We start from the raw sequence: 16,564 nt of genomic DNA on the forward strand, positions 1-16,564 counted from the left end.
TATCCACTAAAGACAGCAAGGCCCCCCAGGGTGCAGCCCACCTGCTGTGCCCGGCCCACCTGCCCCATCATGAGCTACCTCTCCGTGTCGCTGTCACTGGACGCCACCTCTTCCAAGGCTGCCTGCAGATCAGCGATCCGCCGGATGGATGTCTCAAGGTCTGTCTGGAGGGTCTGTCTGACAGCAGCAAGCTCCTCCACGTACTTCTCCTGGAGACAGAGACCACAGTACACATTGGCCTTGAACAAGACCCCCACCCACCTTAATGAGCCCTGGGGAGGAGCCCAGTGTTCACCAAGACCCTGTATGTGGAGGGTACCCATGAGGGACTCTCTGTACAGACAGGCCTACAGACCCTCAGATAGATGCTCCAAATATTTTAGAGGAAGAAATGGATGCTTGGGGGCTCCAGGGCATGGTCCCCAGACAGAACTCACTCACCCACACCCCACACCAAGGGTGTCGAACCTAGTCTGTCTGACCCCAAGCAGGCACTTGGATGGATGGGAACATGGACAAATCAATTACAATGTATGAAGAGTTGCTGAAAGGCTCTGGAGGCTGAGTCCCGCTGGAGACAGTGTGGAGTGGGAGGTTGGGGGAAGACACAATGACAATGGATCCCTTTCAGCTCAGCCACCTAGACTCCCCCTACTTTCCATCCTCAAAGGCAGTAAAGGCAAGGATGGAAACCCCAGTGGGCTCCCTTGGGAGCAGGCTGGCACCACGGCGTCACTGAGATCCTACCATGCCCAGCACTGTGTCCAGCGTTTCAGGCTCCTGACCACACTCACTCCTCATAAGCCTGGCTGGTGGGGGTCCTATCACTGTCCCCATTTTCCAGATGAGGACCAAGCGCTGACTGGCCAAGCTGGGGCTGGAGCTTGGTGCATCTGCCTCTCCTCCCGGTGCTCGTCCCATTACTTTCTGCCCTCATCAGATTTTGTCCAGACCCTCTGGGAAATCTCTGACGTCCGTTTGTAACATATTTCCCACACTCCTTCCCTTTAACATGACGACTGCCAACCGAGGGTGCCTCTGCCCCCAGAGGACACCCGGCAAAGTCTAGAGACGTGTTTGGTTCTCACACTTGGGAGTCTTATGGCAACTGGTGGAGTAGAGGTCAAGGGTGCTCCCCAACCTTCTACATTGCACAGGACGGCCCCCATCACAAGGATTACTTCCCACGTATCAACAGTGTCTGGTCTGAGAAACCCTGGGTTAAACCGAGAAACCCACCTTCTGGGAATTAATCCTACGGGGTATAAATCAAAACGGCAGAGCAAGGCCCTGTATCTGAGGATGCCTGGAGCAGTGCCACTGACGACACAGAGAGGCTGAAAGCCACCTCACCACCCAACAACTGGGGATGGTTAGGGAAACCACGGTGGGTCACTTTAATGCTATTAAGGCAGGCATCGACATGAGAAGTAAGGATGGTGGCAGCATGGAATGCTTCTGTGAAATAATGCTAAGCAAGCAGAATAGAACAGAGGGAGCAACAGGTCTTAAAGCCTCAACCCGCGTGGAGCCTTCTGGTGGGCAGAGGGCAGGGACAGGGCAGGTGATGTGTCTCAGAGGTGGGTGGGACTAAGCAGATGAGCAGAGGAGATGGGGACCCGAGATGGGTCAGGTCCGTAGTACCATGAAAGTGAAAGTAGGCTCTGCAGCCAGATGCTTGGGTTTGAATCCCAGCTCTACCACTCACTGGCTGTATGACCTACAGTGAGTTACTCAACCTCTCGGACCCCCATGGGTAAAATGGGGACAGTGGTAGCCCCCTTCACAGGGCTGTCGGGAGGGCCAAATGAGCCTGGCAGAGAGAAAAGGTGTGACCAATGGTGACATCACTATCATTCGATTCTCAGAGGACAATGAAGAGCAATTGGGTGGGTGTCCCCACATCACCGAGGAGGTCTGCCAAGGTCATGCAGAGAAGAAGGAGGTTGGTATGCAGGACTTTGGATGAAAGCTTTTTCACCATCTGCAGGGGAAAGACCTGGACAGAAAGCCCAGGCAGCTGAGGGGATGAGTTAACGAGACAGAATGAGGGGAACTGAGAGCAAGAAAACCATCGACAGATGACAGATGGGGTTCTGGGGCCTGCCGCTACCTCCCACCCTCCACGTGCCCCTTGTCCTCTGTGCCCCATCCTCCATCTGCCTGGGGATCACAAAAGGCTCAGTGGGAACCTCCCAAGAAGATGGATTTGGGAAATTTAGAGTCTGTGTAATCAGCAATCAGCAAACCTTTCCTGCTTCAACTCAAAAACCAAACAGTATGCTGATTGCAGAGACCAAGCCATTAGGCAAAATGGATGTGGTGTCCCCAACAGTCTCCATGGGGCAGACAAAACAAGGCCCCAGCCGGAGATGGCTGGAGAGACATGGAGGCGTGATGCACAAGGGAAGCCCCCCTCAGGCCTTCTTTCCCCTCCACAACCAGCCATGCTGAGGACCCGGTCAGCACCACTACGCAAATGGGGTTGTTTTGAGGCCAACAGTGAGCTTGGTCTCCTCTATTTTTATCTCTCTTTGGGGACCTAGAGAGGAAGAAGTTAGGGGGCACAGAAAATAGGATACGAAACCATCTAGATAGTGAAATGTACACAATGGAAATCCACTGATAAATAAAGCACATGCTCATATTAATCTACTTCTACAACATAGTGACATACACATTGTAACAGACACACAGCATACTAATACAGATTATATATTCATTATATTATTTGTTCCTATACCATTCATTCACTCACTCACTGAGCATTCACTGAGTACCTACTATGTGCCAGCATTGATCTAGGCCTGGTGACATAGACAGATAAAACCCTAACTTCTGGGAGCATCATTCTTGCAGGGTCCTCATCTACCCGTACTGCTGGTGCCTACAACACAGGCACTCACTATGCCTTGGGACTGAGGAGGGGTGTTACTGCAACGACGAGAGCTGAACAAAGGAGGGGCCAGGGTACCACACTCACTAGGGCATACATGGTACACACCATGCATACAGACATCAATGCAAGACTGCGGTATGTTGTACACGCTGGCCTCCCCTGCATTGTGTAAGAGAGTTATTAACCCCTGTGAGACTCCCAGGCTGTGCAGAGTCGCCCATGTGGGTAGCAGTTCATACGATAATTAGTGGTGGCAATTAAAATCATCTCCTCTTGTGATGTTCAATTAGAGGCTAATATTTAAAACCACTGCCTGATTTCTCTGCCCAAGGCATCCCGCTCATCAGGGGACTCTCTGCTGTCCGCAAACACACAGGACTCTAGTGCTGCTTTCTGCGTCTCTAACCTCTGGAGGTGTCCCGCAGGGCCTCCTAAAGTTAATTTCACCTCTTTTATTACAGGGCAGACTGCCTCAAAACACTCCTGCAACAAGATGAAACGTCACCTTGTTATTTTTTCCTGATGGCGCTAAAGACAAATAGAAAATTCTTGTTACAAAAAGGCCAAAAAATACACCATACACATGCTGTGTAAATATATACAAATGTATATTTATATAATGTATACATGTCATATAGATCAATGTAAATGTATAAACATAAATGTATATAAATATGCATAGGTGTGACTGTGTGCACATTTGTATGCAGAGATACACAAATGTTCCCAGTCTGACACACAGCACATACTTAATATTTGGGAAAAAATTAATAAATGAATATACTTATTTTTATTTCTCACATGGGCAGGCACTCCACTAAATGTCTGAAATTCCTTACTTCATGTGGTCTTTATAAGAACTCTTAGAGTCACGTACGACATAAACGCATAAAAGGAAACGTGAGAATATTACAACAAAGGAGCAGAAGAGTTATTATCTCTGCGGGATGAGATAGCAGGTAATATTTAGCTTCCTTTTTAAACTTCTTCAGATATGCTGCAAAGAATATGAATTACTTTTATTCTCAGAAAGTTAAAAAATACAGGACTATCTCCCTCTGCACAGCCATGAACAGCCCCCAGGTCTACCTGCTCAACACCTCTCATGGCAGCCTCGTTATCCCCATTTTACAGACGAATGGGCTGAGCCTCAGGAAGGTTAAGTAACGTGCCCAGGGACGTGCAACCAGGACATGACAATTTAGAGTGGACCCTGGTCTCATGACCCCAGCCCACGGCTATTTTCCCCTTTGCCTCTATTTGCTCCTGGTTCATTCAAAGGTGCCTGTGTCTCTGGAGGTGCAGGGAATCATCCCAGAAAGCCAGATTATGAGGAACTGTCACTGTCTCAAGATGTCCAAGGGTCACTTGTCTGGAAGAAATGAGGCTACGGGAGAAAATAAATGCCCCGTGAATTGTGTCCTGGAAAGAGCTCCCAGGCCGCACTGACCATGGAGTAAGCATTAGCAGGGAATATTCAGTCTCATTTTGGGAAAGGAAGGAGTTGGGTTGTCCATTAGAAAACCCCAAATTATGCATCAGATTCTCTTACTTCAGGCTGGAAGAGTCCAACCTCCAACTGGAAAAGGGACAGGGGAGAAGGTGGTCATTATTAGGCAATGCCCTTCCTTCACAGTCATCCTGCAAATCGTCTTATTTTATTCTTATAATGTGGCGATAGACACAGAGAGACTCATCAAAGATCCCAAAGGCATGCAGCGACAAAGTGACACACAGATTCCAGCTCAGGCCTGCCTGTTTCCAGAGGGTCAGCACATACCCGACAACTCCTCCCACCCATTCCTTCACCCATAGCAGGCATGTCTAATCGATCACTGCACAGGCCCAGGCAATGTGGGGCCAAAGCCCACTCTGAACCACTAAGCTAAGTGCTCCCAGTGCTGTCCGGTGCCCCATCTACCAGTATCAACAGGAACTCCCAACTCTGCCCCACGTCCAATGATGGCAATACTCCTGAATCCTCAAAGAAGACACTTATATTATAGTTGGTTGATTGGGGGCCGGTATTTCTCCTTGAAAACTGACATGTGTTCTATGCAACCAAGGGAAGGTGAAGCCCACTACACTCAGGAAGAGACCCTGGCGGGTGGGAAGGGGTATATGCAAACTTCCAACAACATGGGGGGGGGGGCAGCAGGAGAAGCCCTGGTTAGAACAAGATGAACCCTGAACACTGGATTTTGAAGAGTTACTAATCCTTTCCAATTTCCAGTTCCTCATCTGTTACCATCACAGTATTATTCCAGGATGAAAGGTGTTGCAAGGAATAAATGAAACAATGTAAAACTGCATACATCTGGTATACCTAACAGGGAGGCACACACTTGATATGTAACAAATGTTCCCATTTCCTTCTATCTAAGTAAAGACTCTGAAAATGTGAAGCCTGCAGGGATTTTTACAGTGAGGATAGCCTCATTTTTCAGAAAATGAATTCTATGAACCTGATGCTTTTTTGTTGAAGCTGGAAGGATTTAATGTAATGCCTCCAAGGAGCCTGTATCAGTCAGGAAAATAGAAATCACTCTCGATCATTCAACCAAAGGAATTTAATACAGGGAATTGGTTTTCCAGGTGAGGGAAAAGATGAGAAGCCAGGAGAGATTAGCAACAGCAGAAAGGCACTGCCAACCCAGCGCTGGAAGGAAAAGCTCAGAAGCTGGGCCACCCAGTGGGCAACAGCACGGCTGCCCAATAGGAGGTGGCCTCAGGGAGGAGGGTCCCAGGGATCTGGAATTACAGAGGCTGAGCTGTGGCCAGGGACGTCCCCTATTCTACCCCGAGGCAGTGTGACAGAGGTAGAAATGCTCTGGTTCCTCCCCTCCTCTTGTCTTTCAATTGTCCATCACTGCCTTTCACCGGCTGAACCTACCAGAAGGCAAGTTAGGGAAACAGTTTCCTGCAATCTAGAGCAGAGAAGAGAAGGGGCAGGAATGAATCTGAGAGCAAACAGGAGAACTACCTGTACAGAGCACGAAAGCATCTGGGCTGTATTTAGGTTTCATTATTAAAGACAGACAAGGGTGTTTTCAGCTTGTAAAAATTCATCCAACTGTACACTCTTAAGATTTGCATGCTTTTCTTCTTGTATGTATCAAGGAAAACATTATAAGAAATCCAGAATTATGACTGTCAAGTGCTACAGAACCAGATGCTGGATTACATCCCCCTAGTCTGTATGAGTTATTTATTGCTACATAACAAATTGCCTCAACACCTAGTCATTTTGAAATATCAAATATTATTCATTATCTTTCATGGTTTCCTGTGGGTCCAGGAACTCAGAAGTGGCTTCTCTGGGTGGTTCTGGCTCAAGGTCTACGGTAGAATGAGTAACAGTCCCCAAAGATGTCCACGTCCTCATCCCCAAAACAGGTGAAGATGTTAATTTAAATGGCAAGAGGCATTTTGCAGATGTGACTAAATAAACACTCTTGAGGTGAGAGGTTATTCTGGACTATCTGGGTGGCCCCTAAATATGATCATAAGGGTCCCTATAAAAGGGCGGTGGGGAGGGGAGCAGGTCAGCAGGGAAGAAAGCAGGAATGTGGTGATGGAATCGTGGGTCAGAGTGATGCAGCCAAGAAATGCTGGCAGTCTCTAGAAGCTGGAAGATATGAGAAATGAATTGTCCCCCGAGACCCCCAGGAGGGACCAGCCTCACTGTCACCTTGATTTTAACCCCTAAGACTCACTGTGGACTTCTGACCTTCACAACTATCAGAGAGTACCTTGTGTTGTTTTAAAGCTACTATGTTTGTGGTCATTTGTTGCATCAGCCCTGGGAAACTAACATAAGATCTGTCATGGTGTCACAGTGAAGGTGCCCACCAGGGCTGTGCTGTCTGAAGGCCGCCCTGAAGCTGGAGAGTCCCTCCCAAGGAAGCTCACTGCCATGGCTACTGGCTGGAGGCCTCCATTCTCTGCCAAGAGGGCCCTGACTGCGCTGTTGAGTGTCCTCCTGACTTGGTGGCTGGCTTTCCCAGAGCAAGGGGTCCCAGGGAGAGCACGCCAAATGCTAAAGGCTTTTTATAGCCCAGCCTCCAAGTGACCTATCATTACTGCCAGCAGTCCATTGGTCACACAGACCAACTCCAATACAACGTGGAGGAGGCTACACACAGGGGTGCGAACGCAGAGGTGGGGACCACTGAGGACCCTCTTGGAAGCTGGCTACCAGAGTAACACTGAAATTTCTTCGCATACAGGCCTCATTTCCACTGACTCCCCTCCCACAGAGGAAAACCCTGCAGGACCCTGAACATCTTTGCGTTTCTAGGAACACACCTGTTTACAGGCTGTATGGTGTGCTCCCTGCAGAAGACACACTGAAAGCCTACTCCCCAGTGCCCAACGCCTGATGCCCCGGAATGAAACTGTATCTGGAGAGGCAATCAAGGTAGAATGAGGGCATTAGCGTGGGCCCTCATCCAACAAGACTGGGGTTCTTAAAGGAAGCGGGAAATTTGGAAACAAAGACACACACAGAGGGGGGAGAAGGTGAAGACACAGAGGGAGAGGGCCACGGGGAGGCAGAATGCTGAAGGGGTGCAGGTGCAACCTAAGGAGCGTCAAGACTGCCAGCACACCGACGGGAGAGCAGCATGAGACGGTTTCTTCCCTAGCGCTTTCAGAGAAGCAAGGAGGCCCTGCTGATGTCTTGATCTCAGGCTTCTAGTCTCCAGAATGTGAGACAATAAACTGCTGCTTCACCAGGCTGCCCAGCTTGTGGTACTTTGCTGCGGCAGCCCTAGCAAACTGACGTAATACTGTGTGATCTGTTATTTTCCTTTTCTACCCCATTACCTTTCTTTCCTGGTTCTAATAGGGTCATTATACAGAATTTAGAAAATAAAGCAAGCTGCAAAAAAACCAAAACAACAACAAAACTTTTACAAATCGCCCTTAAGTCTGTTACTTGGGGACAACCCCTCTTAATGACTACGTTGGTGTATTTCCATTCTGTGTTTACTCTTGCACTTATGTATAAATACATCTATGTGACATACACTCAGGTAAAAGGGTTTTAGAGTCAAGGCAGAAGGGAGTTAGCCACGCAGACAAGCAGGGGACCCTCCGACGTGCCCTGCCGGGGTCCTCTGCTGTCACAAGGCGAAGAGAACCTGGGGCTCCCGGCACCTGCCTGCAGGCTTTCCTTTCCTTCACATTTTTCAAGCGGATTGTTTTAAAATGCCCCCAGCTATTGCCTGAGGGCCTTTACAGCTTTCTAGGAAGTTAATATTTTAGGTAACTTGGGCTGTTCAAAATCCAGATGATAAAGCTCTGGCCTGCAGAAAGTCTCAGATGTGCATGTTTGCTATGCACGTCCACTCATCCCACAAACGTCTGTGGACACAAACACACCATACACCAGGGGCCCAAAGTGATGCTCAGGTCAGGAGGGCACCTGCACAAGGTTGCTGGACCACTGGGTGACAGACGCAGAACCAGAACGGGAGCTTCTCCTACCCAGATCATCTGTCAGCAAGGGCCTGCTTCTCCCTGCTCTCCATCTCACACACTTTGGATGAGCCGTTTCTGAAAAACACGGGCTCCAGCTACTTCAGCAATCCCAGTGCCGTGGACTGCGACTCTGTATTTGATTCTCAGGGTCCCACGTTTCCCCTGATGGGTGGGGAGTGGCAGAAGGCACAGCCTCCTTGGGAGGGCAGGAGACCCTCACACACGGAAGGGGAATGTGGCTGAAGGTCTCTGGGGCCCATGGACGGGGATGGGAGGGTGATCAGGCATCGAGGCACCAGTATGAGACTGCATTGTGAGTCTGAGTCACAAGGCTTGCAAACAAAAATTTTAAAAAGCCTCTCTAACGACTCAGAGCTCATAGCTTTCCCAGCCCTAAAACCACCCCCAGCCTGTGACTTCTGCTGCAGCATCTTCAGAAAGGGACAAAAAAGAGCTGTCACTGGAGTCCAACCCTCTTCAGGTTTACACATGCAGGCCCTCACAGAGCCTCCAGCTGCAGCCGGACACCCTGACCTGGGGTGAGCTCCAACACCCTGCTCCCAACTTCCCTGAGTCATCCACCTAACTGCTTCCCAGAAAAAGGAAAAAAGGGCATTTCATTTTTTCTGCTCAAACGCAAGTAGGACATATCTGTGCCACCCGATTTTCCTGACAGATGAATAATTATATCAACGTAATTAAGTCTCGAATGCAAAAATGATCTGTACTACATACACGAGACTACACTTCCCGCATCAGAGGACCATTGTTCCAGGCGGTAATTATCAAGCCACCTCTGACATGTCTCATTTAAATTTAAATGGAAATGAAGCTCATAGATCGTTCTCAGCCCACTACCCCATGTGATAGCAGAAATACAGAAACTGGACTTGGAAACTGCTCAAGTGGCCTCTGGGTTTCGCACACAAAGAAGTTGAAGTGTACCAGCAACTTATTGCTGCGCCCCCCCTTCTCCGATCCCCAAGTCTCTCATCAGTACAGTGGGCCGATCTCTTGCATCTTCCCCTGCTCCCCATTCCCCTGTCAACTTAGTCTTGATCACCACCTCCTAAGGGTTCTCAGAGTCTTACACTGGTATCCTCTCTTCAATCTGGCCCCCTTTCCAATCCATATTCCAAAAAGCATCCAAGGAGAATCTCTTTAATCAGATCCAGTCCTCTCTTGCTTAAGAGCCTTCAGTGCCTCACTGCTTCCCCAAGTCCAAACTGTGTGGCTGAGCCAGTCAAGCCCCTCACATTCTTTCCTCAAACCCACCTTCCAGGGTTCCCCTCCTTCCACTGTCCACACTCTGCACCCACACATCAGTAACTCCCACAGTCTTCACCAGCTCCCAAACACGCCACGTCCTTTCATGCCTCTGAGCGTTTGCACCTATCATTCTTCCACCCGGAATGCTCTTCCTTGCTCTGAAAAGTAAACTCCTATTTATCCTTCAAGACCCACTCCACAATCATCTCTTCTGTGATGACCTCTCTGGCTCCCTGGGGTAGAATTAGCCATTTTCTTTTCCATGTATTTGTACAAGTCACCGGTTAAGCACACATCTCAACAGATTGTAATTAGTTTTCAACTTCCTGCTATACTGAGCTCCTTATGAGTAGGTTTGTACTCAGCCTAATATCCCAAAAGCCTAATGCAGCACCTGGAACTTAAAACATCACTGCATAAATATTTCAGCTTTACATTCTCCCAGCTCAAAATTCGTGGCAGGGCAGTATACAGCAGGTCTGGCAGCCGTGGGTCTTCAACTCACACAGACAGGGCTTGAAACCCAGCTCACCACTTCCAGTATGACCCTGCACAAGTCTGTCACCCACCGACCAGAACCTCAGCTTCCTCATCTGCAAAGTGACAGTGATGACAGCATCGCTGTGCTGTGGGACTAGTTGAGGATTCACGAGTGGAAGATGCTTGAAACACTGCATAAAACATAGCAAAGTTTTATGTTCAATAAACATCAGCCCTCTTTCCTGTTCTCAGAACTGCTGGGTGACACCTTGCGAAAGGTGGCAGGTTTGGGAGGTCTCTTCCTATTGTTATACTTTCTCACCCCCCCCATCTCTCCTGGCTCCCACATCTGTCTCATTTGGGCATATGGTGAGCTCAGTCCTATACTCCATTGGCCATACTATTTTAATGCCCAAACACAGCCCCCCAAATCCTTCTGGTCCCCTCTCCACCAAAATATGATCATACTTTGTCCCACTTCCTCACTGTCAGGTCATAAGTCATGCAAACATGCCCAAGAGTCAGATAAAATCATTACTGCCAATGTGCCACCCTGCTTCCCACCCAGGGCAGGTTAGATCTCATCCTGGTCAGCATCCTTAAGTGTCCAGAGCATTCCAGAAGAGCCTTGGCTTGGGGTGCAGACACAGCCTACAGATGCAGGAGTTGGAAGGCAGCCTGTTGAATAAAATCATCCAAGCCAGCAGTGACCAAAGGGACCCCATCCCAACCCCAATGCTGGGCAGGCACAGCGGGGAGAGTCAGCAAAGGGGTGAGACTGAGACCCACACCAGACTCAAGACCTGGCAACAGGTCCCACATCTACAGACTCTCCAAGCACCAGTGAGTACATCCTCAAGTCGGTGCCCTCACCTCCACAGTAGGCACCAAAACTAATTCCCTCCCTGTATTTAATACAGAATATCGTGAGGCTCCAGTTGCGTTTGGATATTTTGTAAACTGTGAGGTGCTGAATGCATATGACACATCATTTATCACACTGCTTCTTCCCTCCTCACATCTTCCTTTTTCCAGTACGTCTGATGGCGTCATCACGACTGAAGCCCCAGCTGGCATTCTCAACAAACCAAACTACCATCATGAATGAACTCGAGGGAGCAGGGGGAGCAATCCCCCTTCTGCAGGCAAATCAGCCCTCATACACAGTCTTGTTCTATCAGATATGCACCCCGCCTCAAGAACTGATCAGGAAGAACTTCGGCTGCAGTCACTGGTATTGGGGATCAATGTCAGATCCTGGCCTTTCTAGTGTGCTTGGACCAGAGTCAATGCCGTCTGGCTGAGAGACGACGCTGGGCGGGAGCTGCTGTCAGAGAAAATACATGAGCGACATAAACAGCAAAAGACACCGATACACAGCGGGCAGCCAGGCGTTGTAACGACCAGAGATTAAGACAATGATTTCGAGACCTGATTGGCTTCCATCTGCTGAGGCAAGAGGATGTTACCGAGATGCAAACATCCTGGCCTGTTTCAAAGTAGTGGAAAGTTCCACCCATTGATTGGGAAGTGGACTTTTTTTTTGGTAGTTACGATTCTCGTTCACTTATGCCACTTTTGCAGGATGGTTTCAAATGCTAACTCCTCCAATTCAAGGGCACTATGTGGCCTCCAGAGAGGGGTTCTGGATAGATTTTTATTTTCTGGGCTGAAGAACACTGAGCTAAAATGCAAAGCTTTCTCAATTCCAGCATCACTGACATGAGGGCCTCATAATCCTTTGCTGGTAGGGAGAGGGCAGCAGTCCTGCGCCTTTAAGGATGCTCAGCCAGCTGCATCCCTCTAGCCACCAGATACAGCAGCACTCCTACCCCTAAGTTGTGCAGCATGTCTCCAGATGTTGCAAATATTCCTTGGGGAGCAAAATCAACAACAGTTGAGAGCCAAGCTAAAGGCCTAATGGTAGGTGGTAGATGTTATTTTAGAAAACACCCAGGCTCTGGATCAGGCAGATGTCAATATGAACCCTGAACAAACCACTTCCTGCTGCGTGACCCCATCTTAAGAACACGAACCACCCCCTTTCATGGCTGCAGTGCGTCTGGAATGAGGAGGAAGTCTGATGTAGTTCCAGCCACTCCAAGTGGGGTCTGAGGGCTGTAGCAGCGGCATCACCGGGCTGCCTGTTAGAAATGCAGACTCTCAGGCCTGGCCCCAGACCTGCCAACTCAGATACCACCTTTTAACAACCTCCCCAGGTGATCTGTGTGCCCTCGATGCTGGAGAAATGCCAGTGCTGTGATGGAGAGCACAGGTTTTGGCAACCAAGGGATCGATGATATACCCTGATACCAATCTTTCCTAGCTCTCCAGCCTTGGGCAAGTCACTTCAGCTCTTGTAAGCCTCTTTAAAATGTGTAAAAGAGAGATAAAAATACTACCTCGCTCTTACGGTGGAGAGTGCCGATTTAATTAGACGGTGCATTGAAAGTGCTTTGCACAAGGTCAGCCCGGGGCAGACAGGCAGTGAGAGTTAGCTCCTGGGCCGCCCCCGCCCCCTCCTCTCCGATGCCGCTCAGGCTGGCACATCGGCAAGCCCGGACTCCCAGCAGGGAGACACAGAGGTGTGGAAGGAAGCGCCCTCCCTCCACACTTCTGTGAACACTCTTCTGATGGGGTCTAAAATTACAATAGCCACTTGGCCACTCACGGTCCATTTATTCACTTACTGGCCCAGCAGGAAGGAAAAACCACCACCAAGCGATGAGCTGTCTTTTCCCTCCACATCTTGAGGTGATGGCCCAGGGGCATGTGCCTCTGGGAGGGACAGCCTGGAAGGACAGCCTCATCAACCCCACCTGGCAGCTGGGCCTCCGGGCTCTCGCCAGGCCTGTCAATCCTGCCTCTCAGGCAGCCAGTGTCATCTTTTGCCTCTCACTGAGGGCCTGGCTCCCCAGGGGACTCCAAGGCCTCTCACTAGTTTCTCCCAGCTCAGACCCAGCTCAGAGACAGGGTTCTTTTGTTTTCCTCCCAGCACCAGGGATTACCCCACCAATGGAACATCTCTTCCCAGAAAAAAAGAAAAATGAGGTTTTGCCATTAATTTTTGTAAGTGTACTATTCCTGGATTATACACAAAACAATTATGCCTGCCTGAGATTACGCCTGCTGTCCATACATGACTACTGAGCACTTCCTAGGTGGCCGGTGCAACTAAGCAACTGAATTTCTCATTTTAATTTTAATTAACCATGAGGCTGATGGCTACCACACTGGACATCACCATTCCAGAGAATTTCTATCTGCTGTAGTGAGGTGGAAAATAATCTAAGTATCTGGGAAACCACGGTGCTTCACCTGTCCCGAGTGCTGGAACCATAGCACCAGGGGAGAAAACTGGAGAAACTCCAAGTTTATAGGAGCCTTTGGGTTCTGTGCTTCTTGTCCAAGGTTTTGAAGTTTCAAAGAGGTGTTATTCTATGTTCTACAGACTCAAAGCTCTGAAGGGCAGAGTGCCCAGGAAACCCCAGAGATTGCTACTGAGAGCACCACCTCATTTTTTTAAACAGGAAGTTCTCAGTTTTGCATATGCAAATATTTCATGACAGTAGATACAGGAACCACTCCCAGGTGTGTGGTTAACTCCAGGGCCCCACACTGGAAGAGTTAAGAAGAAAGCAAATCCTAACGCTAGGAAGGAGATGGTGTCACTGGGGAAAAAGACATAGAAGCTATACAACCAAACCAGTAATATAAAGGCAGTAACCAGAAGTTAAATTGGGCAGTGGACTGTGGATTCAGTCTGGATGGGAGGAAGCCCTGTCTCTAACCTCTCCCAGCTGCCATCTCCTCATCTGTAATACTGTCACAAGGAAGCACCTGCATCAGGGCTCCTCCTGTCTGTCTGAGTCACCTGAGGGTCTTGTTAAAATGCAGACCCTAACTCAAAGGTGTGGGGGGCATGAGAGTCTGCAGCCAAGGCTGCTGGTCTGATAATGAAACTTTGATTTGGTGCTAGGTCACAGGGTGTTTGGGAGAATTAAATGACATAATACCCACACCATGAGTAGGCCTGGCATACATGGTAGGCGGTTATATAATAATAATCACAGGAGCAAGAACAATGACAACAGAAGTAAGTAAATACAAACTATACATAACCCAACCTAAAATCAACCTCCAGCTGACATCCATCACAGGAAAAACAAAAAACAAAAACCAAAAACCCCCAGAGTCACAAATCAAGGTTCTGTTTACCCTTATTCTTACGAAGAGCAATCTTTCCCCCTCTCTGGTTAAATGAGTCTTAACCATCAGCATCCTCAGACAAAAGTCAGAACTAACCTGAAGACCTCATCTAAAAATCATGAATTAAGACATGAGATGCTAGTTTTGAAACCCAGTGTCCTTGGCTTGCAGACACAGACTTTAATGCTGGCCCCACATGAAGCTGCCACGTAAGCTACTCCTTCTAACAACAGAAGTGTGTACACAGCATGTTGGCTTGTGTACTTGAGCTTTTCCAGCCGAGGCCGGGCCTCTGTGATGAAAACTGCGTAGGCGGGGCCAGGGAAGGCATCTTGGTGTGGGAGGGCCCTGGGAGAATGGACAACAGAAGAACCATCCTTGGAAACTCGGAGCCACTAGACTTTCAAATGAGCTACAAAAAGATTTGCATCATCGAACCTGTACCCATTGCTGGGGCCAAGAGGAAGGCACCAGGCAGCCTTTAATCAGTTTTACTCCCTCATGATTGTTAGCAGGGGTGAGGACTGGGTCCTAGGGAGAGTTACAACTTATTGACATTTAATATGTGCAAGACACTCCTTTAATCTCTGGGCTACCTTATAATCCATTTTACAGATGAGGAAACAGACTCAGAGAAAGCAGGTGACTTGTCCCGTGCATGCAGCCTGGAAGGGCCAGAGCCAGGATTTACATCCAGTTCTGCGGTCTGGTCCATTCTCTATTCCACTCTTCCTTCCGAAAGAGCTTGAAGCAGGCGTCAAGCACACCACAGACTATGGGCCACATCTGGCCCACCGCCTGTTTCTGTAAATAAAGTTTTATTAGAACACACATGCTCACGCATTCATGTACTGTCTACAGCTGCTTCTGTGCTAGGGACGAGACGAGTGGTTGTGACAGAGACAGTACAGCCCACAAAGTCTAATAAAATATTTACTACCTGGCCTGTTACAGAAAACACATGCTGATCCGTGGCAGAGAGCATCCCACTGCTACCTGGGCGCCACCTCAGGAGGTTTCCAGGCTCTCAGGAAGAAGGGAAAACCAAATTCTTCCGAGTTCTTTCCCTTTGCTTTACTGAGAAGTTGTATCAGTTACATCAGTCTTCTTTTTTTCTCTCCATCCACCAAACAATTTGCTCACAAAGGCTGGAGCCTGAAGGATTTCCCCTGAGTGTTTGTTTATAAGCCTCCCACCGGCAGGACGCTTAGTGTCTAGACCACTGTCAAACTTTAATGACAGCATCAACTGCGTCACGTCCCACCAAAAGCCAACAGGAAGGCTGGCTCTGCTGCCCAGCTGGGTGGATGTCAGCTGCAGACAGCTGCAAATTTCCTGAGCAAGGATAGATGTAGCTTGTTTTCCCTTTCTTCTTCCATTTGTAAACTTTTGGGGGTAAGATGAGAATGCTGTTAGGGAAATGAATGTGTTGATTCTAATCATCTCAGCGGGCGGCCGAGGTGATGGCAGAGCAGGATGGGCTTCGCGTCATTTACCTGGAATGCAGCCAAGGAAAGACTGGGGAGAGAACAGAATTCCAATGAAGCTGGTGCCCAGGACGCTGAGCACCAATAAGAAGACATCTATGAACCCACAGGTCACAAGGGGGGATGCAGCACATAGGGGACAGAATTCTCAGAACTGTCAAACTGGAAATGATTAAACCACTGCCTAGGCTTGTAGCTCCGCTCTGAAGCTCAGTGCTTGCCTGTTCTCTGAGGGGCTCCTCTGTGCTCTCTGCTCTGGGTCTCACTCTCACAGTGATGACAGTGGTGGTGGTGATGGTGATACTGGTGGGGAATGGAGGTAATGGTGATGATGTGATGGTGGCAGGGATGATGGTGTCAATCAGGATGGCAATGGTGGTAGTGGTGATGATGGAGGTGATGGCGAGGATGACTGCTTGGTCTGAATGTCTGCCCCCACCTCATTAACATTTTGAAATCACCCCCAGGGTGATGGTATTAGTAGGTGGGGTTTTGGAGGTGATCAGATCATGAGAGTAGAGACCTCATGAATGGGGTCAGTGCTGCTATAAAAGAAGGCACAGAGATTCCTAGACACTTCCACCATGGCACCAGCTATGAACCAGGAAGTGAACTCTCACCAAAAAGCGACCCTGCTAGTGCCCTGACCTTGGACTTCCCAGCCTCCAGAACTGTGAGTGCTCAGTTTCTGTTGTTTATAAGCCACCCAGTCTATGGTATGTTGTTAGAGCAGCCC

The 16,564-nt window shown here is 48.9% G+C and overlaps 1 protein-coding gene across 4 annotated transcripts in view; it reads right to left on the minus strand.

Annotated features, from left to right (window-relative positions):
- The window catches only part of MYO18B (myosin XVIIIB), a 215,617-nt gene that overhangs the window by 30,858 nt on the left and 168,195 nt on the right, over positions 1-16,564 (minus strand). For all 4 annotated transcript variants that reach the window (XM_032472209.1, XM_032472207.1, XM_032472208.1 and 1 more), the window contains one exon: positions 79-209. In XM_032472209.1, coding sequence (XP_032328100.1) covers positions 79-209 — 131 coding nt within the window. The remainder of the gene's footprint in view (positions 1-78; positions 210-16,564) is intronic.

This window comes from Camelus ferus, chromosome 32 (genome assembly GCF_009834535.1).
Source record: "Camelus ferus isolate YT-003-E chromosome 32, BCGSAC_Cfer_1.0, whole genome shotgun sequence".
Taxonomy (NCBI): domain Eukaryota; kingdom Metazoa; phylum Chordata; class Mammalia; order Artiodactyla; family Camelidae; genus Camelus; species Camelus ferus.